Here is a 17590-nt window from a genome sequence, read left to right as displayed (position 1 = left end):
TGCTTCTGTGGTGGTCCTGGGGACCTGTCTACAGGGCTGGGTCCTTCCTTCCAGAGGACTTTACTGAAAAGCCAGGCTCCTTGTCTGTAGCCACCAAGCTTGTCCCTACACTGTTGCATCTGAATAATGTGGTCTAATATGCAATAGGAGAGTGGGGTGACCTCTATATGCTATTAATCTTCAACTTCATAAGGAGGATGTGCTTCTGAGAAGAGACTACAAGCATGAGCTCTCTGCCAAAGTGATTGCTTTAAATGATGGATTGTTATAACAGATGTGGCTAGCAGCATCTCAATTTTCAAAAAAAAAAAAGCAATTGTCCTGTATCCTCTCTCAGAACACATCCCTGGTGCTGCATGGAACAAGCAATCTGCAGGCTCTGGTTCAGATGCTTTAGGATGGGATGGAGCATGGGAGGTGTATTCTGGCACAGTCCCGTCTGCACCACTCCCTGCTGCGTAACACTAGGCAAAGACGTGCTCAGCTTGTGGGTCTATGGATCACCCTTTGAGACACCAGAGCCTGCGTGAAGAACACAGGTCCCCATCTCTGTTTCCTAAGAGAAAAGGCTGTTCCTAGGACTAGCTACTTCATTTTTACATAATGCAAAATCTAATTTGAAGATGTCTGTTTCTGACTTATGTTCATTATCTACTAATCAGGATCCCAAGGATCCTGGAGTGATTTGACACTTACAGCTTTATTTTCTTGCTATTTCATCAATATTTCATGGTTGGCACTTTGCTATCACTCTTGTGCACAACTTTGAAAATGGAAGCATGTAGCAGATGATCAGTTTAGAGGCAGCAAACCCAAAATGTAATAATTCATTTTACACCTGTATTTAACATTAACCCTCTCCTTTACTGTCATAATTAATATAATAGCTAGGAATGGTTAACTACTTACCATCTGGTTCACTGCCGGTAAGTCTACGGAGACTTAGCTTCAATGAAGGATTTGCCAAGGACCTTGACATGCTGATGCAGAGTTACTTGTATAAAGTTCTGGTTTAGGAAACTCTTCTCTAAGGAAGATATGTAAGGAGGACATGTAATATTCTAGTAAAGAATGTTACATAGTTAGCATGTGTAAATCAGGACTATCAGGATCCACCTGGCCGTTTATAGACCACCCAAACCAGCATCTTCACATCTTGTTCACCTTCCTGTATGCCATCTTATAAAAGAGAGAAACTATTTCCCTCCATTAGCTGCTACATCCTTACCAGTGATTCTGATTATCAAGAAAATAATTTTCCATGTGTAAAGATTAAAGCTAGGTATTTGTCATCTGACTTCACCTAAGACTTTCTATTCAATATTTTTTCTTTAGCCCTGGATTTCTTGTATTTAATCTGTCTCTTGAAATCTACCTCTTCATGTAGAAGTTCTTTGATTCAGTGACTATAGATGGTGCATTGAATAGGGCTAAGCACATTTTTTAAAGTTTACACAATAAAAACAGCTGCCGAGTAAAATCTTGAGAGGGACTGAGCATGTCTAGTTCCTCTGCTAGCAAGGCTGTTGGCAGGTACAAAGCGTGTCTGGGATTTGACTGATTATACTGACACGCCTAAAGCCTCAGAAATTTTAGGGGATGGAAAATCTAAAAGGTGCAGATGTCTGAAACACATTAGTATGATGAGTGCACACTGTAAGAAACAAGTGAAAAGGAGTTCAAAGAGATAGTAATAGTGTCTTTGCATGTAGCACGTTTTAGAACTGTGGATGTGCAGCTGTCACAAACCTTTGAACATTTCAGTATTCAATAAGTCACATAGAAACAGCTGATTATTTGCAAAAGCTTTTATAGAATCTTATACAAACTGATCTTAAAATTTCACCTTAAGATTATTACTTTTGTAAACATTAGACTTGAACATATATAGTTGCACTGGTCAACAGGACAGGCCAGGGGATGCCTGTAGAACAATGTTGACCAAACACCTTCAGTGAAGACACGCTGTCTTCAAAGCTGTCTGAGGTACAGACAGGATACAGTTTTATTCTGAGAGCTGCTATATAATAGGGCTTGTCTTGTTTTAATTTTATTTTTCCCAGCAGAATGCTGTCACGTATTTGTCCTTTGATTTGTTGCGGGGCAAATGTTCAGTCTGGGAAGCAGCTTGCCAGGTCAGAGTGGGGATGGAGAAGGGAGGAATTGCCTTCCACAGCAGGAGGCTGCAAAAAGGCTGGAAGCAAGTCCTTACCCTTATTTTAGTGAATTCTTAGTATCAATTGTATTGTTCAATTTTTTCACACTTTAATGATTTTTTTATGTTCACATTTTCAGTAGGAAACTTTGGGTTTAAGCATCATAAAGGTTCTTTTAATATTACTCTGTCAGTTGCTGAAGTTTTAGCACTTAATTTTTGTGAAATTTTCTGAAGACTCTGAGCTCCTAGCTGGAGTTGAGGTACCCAGTGAACATCCAGCAGAGTAGGAGTGTTGTTTTTATTGTAAAAATTACCACAATAAATTTTTAATAAAATATGAAGCTTAAGTGGCGATAAAATCAGAATTTTGTGTATTCTCTGTGCAATTCATAGACATTTTTCTAAAAAAAATGAATGAGTTGTTTTTCATTGTTTAGAATTTATTCTAGTCACTGTGAAGTTGTTCTTTTTTTAAACTGTAAATCAAAGGAAAAAGAAATTCTCCACAGATGTTGTATGTGTTTGATGTATTAGACACATTTTTGCAGTCCACTGCCTGAAACCTAGGGAATTCATTAACTCACAAGTTGCTGCCAAGAAGGGAAGCTATCGCATTTCCCAAGCTGGTGTGCCTGTCCCCTGGCTGGGGGATGTGGTAGGGCAGTCTTTGTCCTCCCTTGTATTTGGCTGGCTCTGCAGAAAGGGGGATTTATTCAAACTGAAGGGCTGTTCCTGCTTCCCCCCTGACAGCGTCTGTTATTTAATTAACCTGCTAAATACTATAGCTGGCTCTGTTTCCCATTGTGCAGACAGAGGTGGTGGCAGATGAGAGCTGGTGCTCCACACCAGTCGCAGAGACCCCATCCCACATCACTGAAGTCACTGGCATAGCACATATTTCAAAGAGAAAGGACAAGACCCACAACTTTGGGAAAGAAGATGAGTTACCACCTTTTACCCTCAGCAAAGCAAAGCAGTTGCCCACATACCACTTGCCCTGCAAGGGACCTCTCTGGGTATATGTATTTTTGGACACATCTGCCTCAGCAGGGCACTACTGGATAGACTTCAGCAGTGACCCTGGGCACCAGTCAAGCAGGTTTCTTTTAGGATGTTAATACCACTCATGCCAATTAGGCAAGGAAGGCAAATAAAGACTTAAAATGGCAGTACAGCATGGCAAGATATGGCCAAACCTAATCTGCATCTAGTGTCTTGCAATAAGCAAGAGCCAGTAAAATACCATCTCCCTGGATTTCCCTACTACTGCTCTCCACAAAAGAGGCTCCACCCAGGGGAGCCTGAGCCTTCTCCGTGGCCATCCTGACCCAACAGGTTTTAGCATCTCCTGGGGATTTCATAGAATCATAGAATAGTTTGGGTTGGAACTGACTGTCAAAGCTCATCTAGTCCAACCCCCTGCAATGAGCAGGGACATCTTCAACTAGATCAGGTTGCTCAGAGCCTGGCCTTGAATGTCTCCAGGGATGGGGCATTTACCGCTGCTCTGGGCAACCTGTTCCAGTATTTTGCCACCCTTGTCATAAAAAATTTCTTACTCATGTCTAGCCTGAATTTCCCCTCCTTTAGTTATAAACCATCACCCCTTGTCCTGTCTCAACATCCGCTTCTAAAAAGTCTGTCCCCATCCTTCTTATAGGCTTCTTTTAAGTACTGAAAGGCTGCAATAAGGACTCCCCATAGCCTTCTCTTCTTCTGGCTGAACAAGCCCAATTCTCTCAGCCTGTCCTCACAGGAGAGGTGCTCCAGACCTTGGATCATCTCGGTGGCCTCCTCTGGGCCTGCTCCAACAGGTCTGAAGGGAGTGTGAATGATGGAATGATGGAAGACCTCATGTGTATGCTTCATTGGGGAACTTATTGAAAAAGCCCTAGTGAGAAGGTTGTGGTGGTTTTTAAAAGGTACAGGCATTGCTGCCATCGCCCACTGTCTCCTGTCATTCCTGAAACAGACTACTTAAATTCACTGTGGTTTCATTTTTCCTCCCTCAACATTGAAGCTGGTTTAGAATGTAATGTCCCTCGGGATAAATAACGTATACAACCCTGAGCTGCAGCCTATGACCCTCACCAGTACCTGGATGGGATTTCAGATGTTGATTATGACCCATAAAACGGCAGATGGTTTGCCTGTGAGGCAGCCCCCTCCCTGTGCCGTGCTGCTGGCCTGGCAGCCCCTGGAGAGGCACCAGGCTGAGATTCGGAGAGTCAGATACGGGTTTTCTTTCTTTGCTGTTGATTGAATTGCAACAAATAAACATGAGAAATACCAGCCACTATAAACTTTCTGAGATACAGTCACCTAACAGCGTTGAGCACTGAGGTACCTGCTACCATTCACTTTTCTTTCTGATCCCATTAACAAGGTTTCAGGCCATGTCAGTATTTTCTGAATTGAAGGTTCAATATTTGAAGTAACTCAGAACAAGGCATTTCCTTCTGATAAGTGCATTCAGAAGAATAGTTTCAACATTTAATGTTTAATGTACTAGAATTAAAGGTATAGTAATCCACTTGGGTGAGATTGCCTTACTTTAAGCCAAAGGTTGTTAAACAAACAAGTAAGTTTTCATTAATTTGTAGGAAACTACATAAGGGCTCTGAGGGAGAGAAGTTTGCTGTCTGATGTTGGGTTTTTGTTCAAAAATACAATTCTTTTGTCTGATGATGCGCTGTAGTGAATTCCAAAGGGAGGGATTAATAGATGACATTTACATTCATCCATGTATTAGAGGCTGATTCAAAAAAAGTCGAAAGAATGTATACTGGTAAAGCTGCTGAAGGTTGACACATTTATTTCACATCAGAAGACAAGTTCATGAATCCAAATATAATTTGTTGGGGTTTTGTTTGTTTGTTTGTTTTTGTTTTGTTTTTTCTTTTCAAAATAGCTGTGCCTGTCTATTTTAAGAGAGCACCTTTCTCTAAAAGCTTTGTTTTGCTTATTAAAACAGCATTATTTCCTTCAGGTTTTATTTTCTTTTAGATCTGTACTGTGTGTAAATCAGGTAATGGAATCCCACTGATGTACATCAGCTGTCATCCAGCTCCTCCTTTAAAAATGGAAATAGTTCCTCTGGTATTGGTCTCCTGAAGGATAACAGTAGGAAATACATGGAGCCTTGTAGTAAATACAAAGTCAACCTTGGCTTAAGCAAAGGCCAGTTCCAATGTTTTCATTGGCATTAATTCTAATTACTCAGTGGCATACGCTTGATTTGGTTTTGGTTTTTTTACTCCATGTTGCCATGATGAAACACATGGCAGATCTATTTCTCAGTCTGTTAGCACCTCGCAATGAGCCATTAACATGTCATTGTTTATCTCCCCTGTGTCTTTCTCACAGGAATTATGTCTGACCACCAGTTTGGAAACCAGTTTATGTGCAGCGTGGTTGCATCACACGTGAGCCACCTCCCGACTACAAACCTCAGTTTTGTTTGGATTGCTCCACCTGCGGGGACGGGCTGTGTCAACTTCATGTAGGTATATTTGCAGCACCTATGAGAATATGATCACTTTGGAGATAATGAAATGCTCTTATCTACTTGCACTAGGACCTTATGTCTGGGTCAGGGAGTCAGTCCTGCAAAGTGTGGACTTTAATAAGAAGTAAAAATATTGAGTTCTTCCTGGCTGAAGAGTTTCTGTGCATATTTGGACTTTACATTTCACAGTATGTAGGAAGGAGACTGTTTTGTAACGTAGCGTGCCATCAGAGCAATAACATGCAAGTGCACCTAGCCTAGCATTTCAATAGAAATTGATTCCTCTTAGTTATTAATCATATCGTTGATCCTTTAAGTATACAACACATTTGCATTGACCTAAGTTTTTATCTGTTGCATTTAATAAGAGTTAGGACATCACACAGATGTATTATTCAGTTTGTAAGCAGCAACATAAAATGCAAGTATTTGAGAGCAGTCATACTCAAGTATTTACTGTTTCTAATAATAATAATTTTTAACTTCTGCTTAATTCATCTATTTTACAACCTGGAAAAAATCAAGAGGTCATTTTACAGGGTTTTTTGATAATTTATTTTGAAGATCTAAATCATCATTTGACAATTTAGCACCAGCAAAACACACAGCTTAACATGGATTTTAATAATGTATATTGCTATATTTTACCTTAAAGTAATTTCTAATTATTTGTCCCAAAATTTTGGTAGATCACATTCAAGAGAAAAAATACACTTGGAGTGGAATTGATAGTAGAACATATTTCAAGTTAGACCCATCCATAGAAAAAAAGTCAGACTGCTCACTAACCAGATAAATGAACAGCTGCAAAATTTCAGTGTGCAAGACCTTTTGAGCGTTCCTGTGACTGTTCTGTTCGATAAAACAAATCTTCCTCTGAGTATTATTCCCTTTCTATCTGTATTGAGAAGCTGCAGGTAAGTGCCCCACATAATCAAGTCATTTTACTGTTTAACATGTTGTAAAAAGCAAGAAGTGAGTGACATACTTCTTTGAGAACACAAGTTGTTGATGGTGAACACAGTACCTGTTGATTTATTGATTTGTGTCTTTGATATTTCCATATTCCTACATAATGCACATATTTTGCCTGCACTGTTACAGCACATTATTTATTAACTGCAATGACAATGTCAAGACATTTTTATTTCTAGCCTTCTTTTTCTTCTAAACATCTAACAGTATATTGGGAAAAAATTAGTTTGGATGAGTGAATGTAGTTGTTTCTCATTAATTCCTACAATGTACCAGAGAAGCTGTTTACAACATTTAAGATTCCTATTCACTATTAGGCAGGAAATACTGTAATTTTTTGACTTAAATTCTGTGTCAGAAAAGTGAGCCTCATAAAATAGTTGTATATACCTTGAGGAAATCTGTCAATTGTGTTTTTTCCTGTGGAAAATCTATGAATTTTATACTTCCTTTAATTTCTCTCTAAAAATAGTCTCCTTTGTTGATCAACTTGTAGTAGCTAAATTTTGTTCTTTGAGCTGCCTGAGAAAAGTAAGGAATGAGATTTACATATTCTCTGCATACTCATGCTTACACCTTCTCTTTGTCAGATTTTTGTTTTTCCTGGTATTCAAGAAATAATTGCTGGTGCTAGCTTGCACAGCAACTGTGTATGTTTTTATTTATATGAGATGTGACCCTCCATTGCAATTTTTGAGGTCAGTTATAAACAGTTATTTATTTTCCTGTGACTGATTTTTTTTTTCATGATTTTGTATTGGGTTTTTTTGTTCATTTTGTTCATTATTGAGGAAGAGTTGACAAAGAGCTCTACAGAAGTACAAATACTATGACTGCTGATTCCGATTTAAATGGAATTAAAGGGACTTTTTCTGAGACAATGAGTGCTTGCCTATCTTGAAATCAATGCAAAGTTCATCACTGTCTTCAGTGGAAACAGTGTAAAGTCAGCATTGAACAGTTTTGGAAATCCAGCCTACATTTTTGTGTTTGTATAACCTATAATGCACCTCCTCAGCATGGGCTGCTCTTGAGAAATTGAGGTCTTTGCACTGTGTTAGTAAAGTCTTCAGCCACGCTGCAGTGTGCAGAACATACATAACAGAAATCTGGATTTCTTCTTGACTGTGTAATTTGCAGCATGGATGTACACCTAGAAATGTCAGCAGTCAAAGTGCAGGGACAGCAAAACTGTCCTTCCTCACTGTCCGTGGGACTGGCAGGGCTGAAGGGTCTGATCCTGCACTGACGAGCTCAGCAGTGTAGCTGCTCCCAAGATCCCTGACCCAGGTGTCCATCAGTCTTGGTGGCTTTACATGTTGCCTCACCCTGTGGTATAAGGATGCTCCATGGGTGATACTCGTTTGGCTTTGAGGATGAGCAAAGTGATGCAGTTTGGTGTCCCATAGGACACATTCAGACAAGAGGGGAAAGCCTCAGCTTCTCTGAAGTTGGTGTTTATTCCAGGATCACACTTGGCTGCAGGATTCCTGGGGAAATGTGATCATCAGTTGATGAAAATGAAGGACGTAGAAATATGTTTTGCCTCTTATCCTCCTTCTCATTTTTTATTCAGCTGCCCACTCTTTCTTGCTTTAGCTGTTGTTTCTCCTGCCTACTAAATCACAAGTTGCAGTAAACAAAGCTTTATTTGTGGCATGGTGTTAGTCTGCCTGCCTTACCCAGTTCTCTTGACTTCAGTATTTCCAGTTGGCTCTAGCTTATTCAACTCCATTTGCTCCTCTATAGCAAATAATTAACTTTTAAAAGACTTTTTAACACTTGAGACTAACTACCAGTCTAATTTAATATAAATGAAAATATTTTTAATTTAAGTTTAATTTAATATATATTAAAAGTAGTTACAAAAGGTGCTTGGGTTGATAGATTCCAATAACAGTGCAATATAGGTAAGAGCTTCCTACACTGTTTGTTGCCAATACATCTGTGATTCAAATCAGCTCATTAGTCTTTGACCTCTCTGGGGATGAATAATAAGGTTATTAATTAGCACTAGCTTTGGTGTGTGTTTTTTTTTTGCAGTGTTGATGCCTCTCCCTGTACAATTCTTGGGAAGAGCTGGACAAAGGTCACTAGGCAAATCTCCCACAGACCAGCGCACAGCTAGCTTTTATTAGCTGCCTATGCTATTAACCTCCTCTGGCTTCCACAAGCAACCTGGATATGACACAGAGAAGTTATGACCCTGTAGATGTCATGGGCAAAATTCCCTTTTACTTCATTCATCCTTTTTGATTTACTCTTCTAGAGCTCAGTCCTGAAAAGGACTGAACCCCTAAGAAATAAGATTTGTGTGGTGATGCTGTCAGTATGTCCTCCCCCCGTAGCTCTTATACCCACTGGTAATAAAACAAACATAACAGAGGTGCTGAGATATCAAGATACTAAGTTTCACAAAAACCAGCAGCCAGTAAATTTGGATATTCCCAGCAACAGTCCTGCCTGGTACCAGAAATTTTCCAGGCACAAATTTGGCAGTTTCCAGCTCCCAGCCACGATGCATTCCCAGGCATGGCCAAAGAAGATGGCTCCTGGCCACGGTTAGTTTACTAAAACAGCCAAGTGATGGACACCAAAGGTATTGCTGCTGTTGCAGAAAAGGAGGGCTAGCAAAGCTTTCATCCTCTGGGATGAGGGGAACTGGGACCACTGTGGAGAGGGATGTGGTGCTCAGCTCCACAGGGGGCTCCTGTAAGGAAGGTGGGCTTATTCCTGGGGATGGGAGATGCAGGTATGCAGTAAACTGGGATTCACACCTTGTACAGAAGCTCACCAGCATATCACTCAGTTTCCTTCCTTCCTCCCTGCAAGATCCCTCATCTCTACAATTTGATGTACTCCAATTATTGTTTCCCACTGATGATGTGCAAACTTGTTCTTAATTGTCCTGTTGAAGTATCTTGTTATGGCTAATAAGTAAATATTTAGAAGTGCTCTTTTATAAAATACACTTCTAAGGAAAACACAGAAAGCCGCTGGTGTCCCCATACTACATGTTGGTATAATCCTTTAGTATTTTTTCACCATAGATACCTCCAGATGAGATGGGGAAATCAAAGCTAAAATGCATCATTTATTGCAGAACAGTTTTCTTAGCAGGAATTTAGGACTGTTTTAAACAGATGTTGAGCACCAGGGGCTCCTAAGCAAATTAATGGGGTCTGTAAATGCTCTTTACCACCAAAAAATAGTAGGTCCTCCTTTACACTAACAAGTCATTTCTCTGATCGTGTACAAATTTGTAAAACCTTATGTTCATAGTCCTTCAGCTAGGTTTCACTCTTTGTAATTTCTGCTCTAAGCTCACACTAACCTAGTTAAAACTCAGCCTGTCAGGGGGGATAATAATGGCTGTTGAGCAGGGTGGCATGTCGGCTTACATCTTAGGTTGTTAAGCCTGGTTTTTTACAGATGGCTTAACTTACTAGTTTGTAAAAGTGATAAAGCTGATCTAAATTGCAAAAGCAAATTGTGTTTTGACCATCAACATGGTTTATCACAGAATAGAATAGCTTGCTATAGAAATTACTTTAGAAAATAAACGTTTTTTTCTTATATAGCCATTTTTGCTGGTCATTGAACAGGTGTCTTATAATTATGATTGGGTCTATACATGTATTCACTATAACCTCTATTAATAGTGGACTGGACTTCTGTAATGCTGTCTTCCTGAATCTAATAGCCCGTGTAAGAGATGTGACCCATCAGCACTGCTCTTAAAATTCTGTACATTAGGAAGGCTTTGGAAGTACTAAAAGGCCCAATAATATGTTATTTGACACCTGTTTAGCATAGTTATGGTGCAAATTGCTAAAAGGGAACAGGAATAGCTGTGGCAGTGTCCCCCTGGGAAAACAGAGGTCAGGGAGCTGTGGTTGCTGAGCCAGGGCACTGGCACATCTGTTCTCCTGAAGCAGGAGCAACCGGTTCTCAGCACAACCCCTGGAAACAAGTTTGAGACTGGATGCTGAGGCAGACAGCTGAACAATTGAAAGAAACTTGGAAGAAACTTTCAGGAAAGGAGATGTGTTTTTCACTAAGAATATGCCTTTTCCCATAATCATCTAAAGATACAACTCCTTTCTGGGAAATTCAAAGTATGCTGTTCCAGAACTGGTCTTTTCATGCCCATATGTTTAAGCCTGTTTCTAGAAACTGTCAACTGTGTTAATATATGAACTTGAAATATCATGCTGTGCAAACACTGCAGAACATAAAGACTGTGATTGAGAGGCTTGGTTACCTATTTAAAGCATTTATAGAAAACCTATGATAATAATTATGGAAATATTGAATAAACATCCAAGAAGATTACATGGTTTGCTATACTAATCCTCTAACCAGGGTGGGAAAGAGCTATATTGTCTGAAGGAACCACATTCCCCTGGTAAACCACTTAGCTAAACTGTCATTTAAGACACTGTTTGCTGGTTTTTTTTTTTTCATTTGTTTGAAAGAAATACAGAGGATAATCTTCAAGATTAGGTACACAATCATGTTTACTCTATACACAGTGATAATACACACAAATATTAAAAGTGGAAAGTAAACAGAAAATACAAATGTCAATACTAAGGTCCCTTAGGTCCCTTGTATTTATATATAATCACTCAACTCTTAATTATGTGGTCATATAAGTTTTTGTCCTTCATGTTCTTATGATGAAACAGAATTGGACAATGAAATACATTGTTGTTTGTAGCATCCTAGTTGTTGCCATGATTTGCAATCTTTGCAGCTGGTTGAAAAGTGTGTTATAATGCACATGGAAACCTGAATGTATAGAGAGCCTTGGTTTTGGGGTTCTGTGAAGCACCAGCTCCCTGCTTCAGTTGAGTGTTGCCCTTCTCTTCCTACTCTTTATTGCAAGGTAAGGGTGAAGCAGGGTATTTCTTATCACTCTGATGTCGGGGTGGACTCCGTTTGAGACAAGGGTCACGGAGGCACCAAATAAGATATAGTCCCGGTTTATAGTCAGGGTAGTTCTAACATTAGCCCAGTGTTGCAGTCATTTTCCATATTGCTTATAACTTATGCCTTATGGAAAAAAAAAAGAAATCATCAGTAATTGTTCCTTGTTGGTGTGTCAGTTTACTGGCACTATGAAGAAAAATTACTCCTTTGCTTGGTTTTCCACTTCCATGGGTATAGGCATTGTTGTACCGTCAATCAGTATTATATATAACATTCTGAAAATCACGAGCCAACATTTGATTCAGATCTTGGCTCTGCTCTCATGTCCCATTTTGATGTGATGCCCAGATTACCTCCTTCATCTACTGTGTTTGTTAATTTTCCAGTGAAATGCAAACACGGTGCATGGAATCATTGTAGCTTCTCTAAGTATGACCCCAAGCAGCATAGACTCAACTGACTGTACAGAATTAAATTTAGCTTGTCTATTAGTTTTGTCTGAACTTCATCTATTTTGTGTGGTGATAAAGCAAACAGAGATGACCAGTGAGAAAATCTGTGTGTTTTCAGACACTTTGTTAGCAGAAAAACGTAGCACAAAGTGTACCTTGATGGTAAATTTTTAAAATGTTCAGAGTAAAGGAAGAAAACCATGAGGGCGATGGAAGCTGGTTGCATCTGATTTTCTGACCCTCAGAGGGATTTTCAGTTGTTTTTGGCTGAAGATAGGATATGTAGATATCTCCGTGAAGGTATTAATGTGTAAGCTGTTCATCTGTAACTCCCTCGAGACTTAATGAGGGTGTAATCTGGTTTCAATAGACATCTAGGGCCTGGTACTCAGTTTTACATCTAGTGAGCGGTACCTGCAGGTCTAGAAGGCCTCTGTAGCTCTACTAGTTTCTTTAGGACATTCAAAATTATTTTAGATATATTTACACAGCTGAATCAAGTCCTAGGTCTCCACTGACCAAAATAGATCACTAGGTACCTAGCTCCCATGTAGATCTTTATACAGGAGTCTATTTTAAGCTTTTGAAAATCAGGATCTGAATCCCACCCAAACAGACTCAGCTGCCTAAACATAAGCACCTTGTACAAATCATGAAAAGGAATTTTTCATCCCTACCACCCTCAACAGTCAGTAGCTTTGTCTGTGTCAAAAATTTCCAATGAGCAGGATGCTGAACAGTTGAAATCTGCTGAAGAATATGAATAAAAAAGGCAACTTTGCAAGGTTAATAAAATCTTGCATTTTTTTCCTTTTTCCTTGGAGGTAAAGCCTGTTGTCAGGTATTCTCTTAGATGTCTGATACTTCTACTGGAAGTCCACTTTAATGAAAGGAATGTTCAGTTTTTAACATTTTCTCCAAGTGTGCAGACACTGACCATTTGTTATTTTAGGGTCCTCATGCTGTGTAGGCACAATAAAAGCAGAACCAACAAAGCCAGGAAGAATGGGTATGTGAACATTTATTAAAAATAAAAGCACATGAAAATTCAAGTGATAAGTTAGTTGGACTTAATTCAGAAGATGAGTAAAAAAGCATAAAATGCTACTTCCATCAACATTGTGTAATGCCAGAATAGGAACTGCAAGATAGTACAATGTTAGGATGGTTTTCTTTGAATGATACAAATTTAATATATCACATACTTGTAATGTACGATAGGAGAAGGCTCAATATAGCCTTTGGCTACTCTGTTAAGATTTTGACATGGTTCCGTATAAGACTCTGGCACCTCCTGCATGAAATAAAATGAAATTCAATCATTTTCTACTGGTATTATCTAAATAATAAAACAACTGACTGAACGGAATTGTGGTGAGAATTACTTCCCTTCTTACAAATGTTCATTTAGCAATTCTAGAAGCAGAGATTAGATTTTATGTTCTTCACTTCTGAGCAACATGCACATTATTTTTGTGCATGAGACCATCAGTTCACAATCTGCAGTACAGTTATCAGTAGTCATGTTTAAAATTCCCTCTTGAACTTTGTTTTTCTCTCTCTGAAATTTAACCTCAGGGTTATTTTTCAGAGTGTATTTTAGACCATCAACACATAAATCTTTGTTGCATACAAAGAGGTGCTTCGTCTTCCTCTTTTCTCAAGATGGCTTAATTTTGAAAACATGACTAGGCTATAAAATACATTTTACGCACTCAGTTTGCTTCCACTAGGAAGTTTTCCTGTGTAACAGAGGAATTGAATGGAACATCTTTTGGCTGCTAGTAACTGATCAATAACAAACCTTTCAAAATGACATGGTAGAAGAAGTATGCTTAATAAAACAGGTATGAAACAGTTTTTGTGAATCCTTTTGGAAATGTTGGTTATACAAAGAGTGAGCAATAAACATACATGGAACCATTCTGCATAAAAACACAAGTAGGGGCAAAGGCAGAGTACAAATTTTTACAAAGCTAAATTTCAGTACTGCAGACAAGCCTGTAAAACCTGACACTGTCTGCATGGAAGCCCTTTGTAGTTCATAGAATCACAGAATGCCTTGAGTTGGAAGGGACCCATAAGGATCGAGTCCAACTCCTGTCCCTGCATATAACAACCACACAGTTCACACCATGTGTCTGAGGGTGTTGTCCAGTCTCTTCTTGAACACTGTCAGGCTTGGGGCCGTGACACCTCCCCGGGGAGCCTGTTCCAGAGCTCCAGCACCCTCTGGGGGAAGAACCTTTTCCTCATGTCCAACCTAAACATTCCCCTGGCAAATCTTCCTGCCATTCCCTCAGGTCCTATCATCGGTCACCAGGGAGTTCTGAAATATCCACCTGGTTGACTGAGAGGGTCTGATAATTTCAGTGCCATCTCTCAAGTGGATAATAAAACGTGTCCAGTGCACTAATGAGTTTGAGATAAGTGTATTGTCTGTATACTTCTTTGGGAAGCACTTGACATCTTGCAGGGGCTATTGCTGAATAAACATGTGAAGAGCTCAGTACTAAAGGATGCTGAGCACTGGCCTTGATCCAGCAGAGCAATCATGTGTGTCCATGCTGTCATCAAAGGCACAGAAAATTCTTTTTGTATTTTTAAAAACTCCTGCCTTTGAGTTACTTGTTTGAAATTTTGCTTTGTCTGTGTACACAACCAAGGACATACAAGGCTGCTCTGTCCATATTCTGAGTTCACACAAGTTAACTTACTTTTCTTCCCTTGTTTGTTTGGATGAACTTTAATAGAGTGATCTACAAAATATTATGTAGACATTCAGTAATATTCAGCAAGACGCCATGTATGTGTATAAAATGTAAAAACTTGGTTATGATGAACGTGAATATCCAATAATACAAAAAAATGTTTCCCTTTTTCCACACTGGGATGGTCTCCTCACATCTAGTTCTAGCAGAAGTTTAAAAACAAGAAAGAAAGAAATCTTTTCCTTGAAGATATAAAACCCATTAGTTCAGCTTTTGTTGCCCATATCCTGGGAAAATTTGGACTTGAGTATTCAGAATGACCATGACCTCAAACTAGCTGAAAGAATGAACTCAAAAATCTCTCTTATAATTATAATTTAAACTATACTTAACAATGAGGTATATCCCTCCCTTCACAGCTTGAGAAACTCAGATTTATTATTAATATTTAGATAATTCTTATCTTTGAATATAGAATGAGATATAATTCAACCAGTTTATAATTATTAATTATAAAATATTATAATAGTATTATACACAAAACAGTACAGAGTAAATAATAAAATATAATGATCCTTCTGTAACCTTGGTATATACATTATACAAATGTCATCAGAATGGAATTGTGCTAGGAAAATATTTGATAGTGTCTATCTTTCTCTGATTTTCTTGCAGTATTTATGAATGACAGTTAATTATTTTGATGTCATCCAGAATACAAACATTGCCTAAATGCAGTGGTCTGTATATGATCATATTGTGCTCTGTATAAGTTAATGAACTCTGTCCTCCGAGCCAAAGACCCCGGCAGTCAAAAGAGCTCTGAAGCCTGCAGAGGTTTCTGACACAATTACTATGTGGCAGGTAAAAGAGAAAACATATAGAGGTAAACGAAATAGTAGTAATTCACTTGCTTTGTTTTTCTTCTATTTACATTAGAGAGGTTTAAACCAGAACCTTTTAATAGCTCTCTCCCTTTTTCTCCACTATCTTGCACTGTTTGTGCTCTGGAAAAAATGAAAGCCATTCCTGAATGACTCCTGAATGAGAGACTCATTCCTGAATCCAGTGTGGCATGTCTGCCTTGTCTCCTTTTCTCTTACGGCCTGGAATACACCCTTTTTGAAAATCCCCATGGTAAGTGGCACGACCATCAGATGCACACAGCCTCCTCGGGTGAGCACCCTCCCTCCCCTACCGCGGCAGCCTGGTCCTTTCAGGCAGGAGCCCACGTGGGTCCATCTGTGTGATGAGAGCCAGCAGATTTTAACAGGTGTCTATTGCTGGCCCATACAACAGGGCCCTGGAAACCTCTGCCCAGTATGGAAGTGAAGAATAAAGAGAAATGCACGGAATTAACTTTCAGAATTAAAAACCAGTTCATTCATTTCCCAAGTCATCATATCTGCCTTACCAGCCCTGTTAAAAGGCCAGGATGGCTGTATTAAAGTGTTACATTACTTGCATCTCCTCTGATGGCACCTGCTCTGATAATGATGACACAGTGGTGGTGTAATTGTGGATGCCATAATGACATTGTAATGACAGGGTCATCATCATAGCAGCTCTCAGTGAGAGTTCTGTTCCACTCTGTTGTGATATGGAAGAGTTATCACCTAGGACAAGACTTGGAGGTCCTACCCTAATTCAAATAGAAATAAATTTTATTTTAAGAGCAAATTATTGAAGTATTTCAAATACCGTTTTCTGGCTCTTGTTGCTGCTTAATGGCTGTTGTCATATATTCTACAGATACAATACCACTGTAACATTATGAAATAGGGTTTTGCTAACATGGCATTATTTTTCTTATCACTCTTGAGTGGCTTGGATCTTTCAGTTCTTATTAGAAATGTAGCAAATATAGCATTTGCTCTTACAGCCTTCTAAATATCCCTCTTAGCTCAACATAAGCTGTTTAGCCCAAGTGATAATGTACATTTACTTGAAACATTTTCAGTGAAAAATTCATTTTTAAAGTCTTAAACAGTAAACAGCTCTTCAGCAATTTCTATGATTTCCCACCCAAGTAGGGAAGAAATTAAAATAGCAAGTTTGAAGAAATGAATAATGGAAGTCAATCTCTTTTTTTTTTTTTTTTTCTTTTTTTTTTTTTCCAGTATTTCACTAATTTGAGGTCAAATTTTGCCTACATATGACACATCAGTTGCAGTCAGGACCCAAAGGCATGCTTCATAAACTCAGCTCCTATCAGTTTTAGTGTTTATGCAAAGGATTATAACCGACATGAACAAATTACTTTGCAGAACCTACTTATGCATTCAAAGAGCAACGTCCTAAACATCCTAAAATACAAAAGATAAACAGTAGAAACACTTCCAAGCAGTATCACAGACTGTTCTGCAAAGCAGTGAAGATGTTAGGGCCATAATTTGAACGATCGTTTTAACAAGCAAACAGAGGGAGAATATGTATGGTGAGTTAAGCTGCATAAAGCCTTTCTTCTAATAAATCCAGATGTAGGCATTAACTCGCATATTTGAGATGGCACGCTTATTTGCTAAGAGCAAAGATGGTTAGAAAAAGGCTTTCCTGACTGAGGATAAAAGCTGGAGTACTCTTTAATTTTGGTTACTGCCAAGCTTATTTCAACAACCACAATAGTTATTTGGCTCCATACCAAAAAGGAGCAATACAGTACTTACATGTCTATGGATCAAAATTAGATGAAAAATTGCTGTTTCTCATCTCCAAAGCCATTTGCCACACATTTTATAGGCCTCAAGATGCCTTTTGTAATATGTGATAACAGAGCCAACTGAAGCATCTGCCCGGGAAGAGATTACTTTAATTATGGACTCAATGTCCTGTTTTCTGCAAGTGTTCCCCA

The 17590-nt window shown here is 38.9% G+C and overlaps 1 protein-coding gene across 2 annotated transcripts in view; it reads left to right on the top strand.

Annotated features, from left to right (window-relative positions):
- Nucleotides 1-17590, top strand: part of RELN (reelin) — a 287210-nt gene that overhangs the window by 76591 nt on the left and 193029 nt on the right. For both annotated transcript variants that reach the window (XM_082063244.1, XM_082063243.1), the window contains exon 3: nucleotides 5525-5660. In XM_082063244.1, the coding sequence (XP_081919370.1) occupies nucleotides 5525-5660 (136 nt within the window). The remainder of the gene's footprint in view (nucleotides 1-5524; nucleotides 5661-17590) is intronic.

This window comes from Streptopelia decaocto, assembly GCF_964273445.1.
Source record: "Streptopelia decaocto genome assembly, chromosome: 1".
In the NCBI taxonomy this organism is placed as follows: domain Eukaryota; kingdom Metazoa; phylum Chordata; class Aves; order Columbiformes; family Columbidae; genus Streptopelia; species Streptopelia decaocto.
This window is presented reverse-complemented; position numbering and strand designations above follow the sequence as displayed.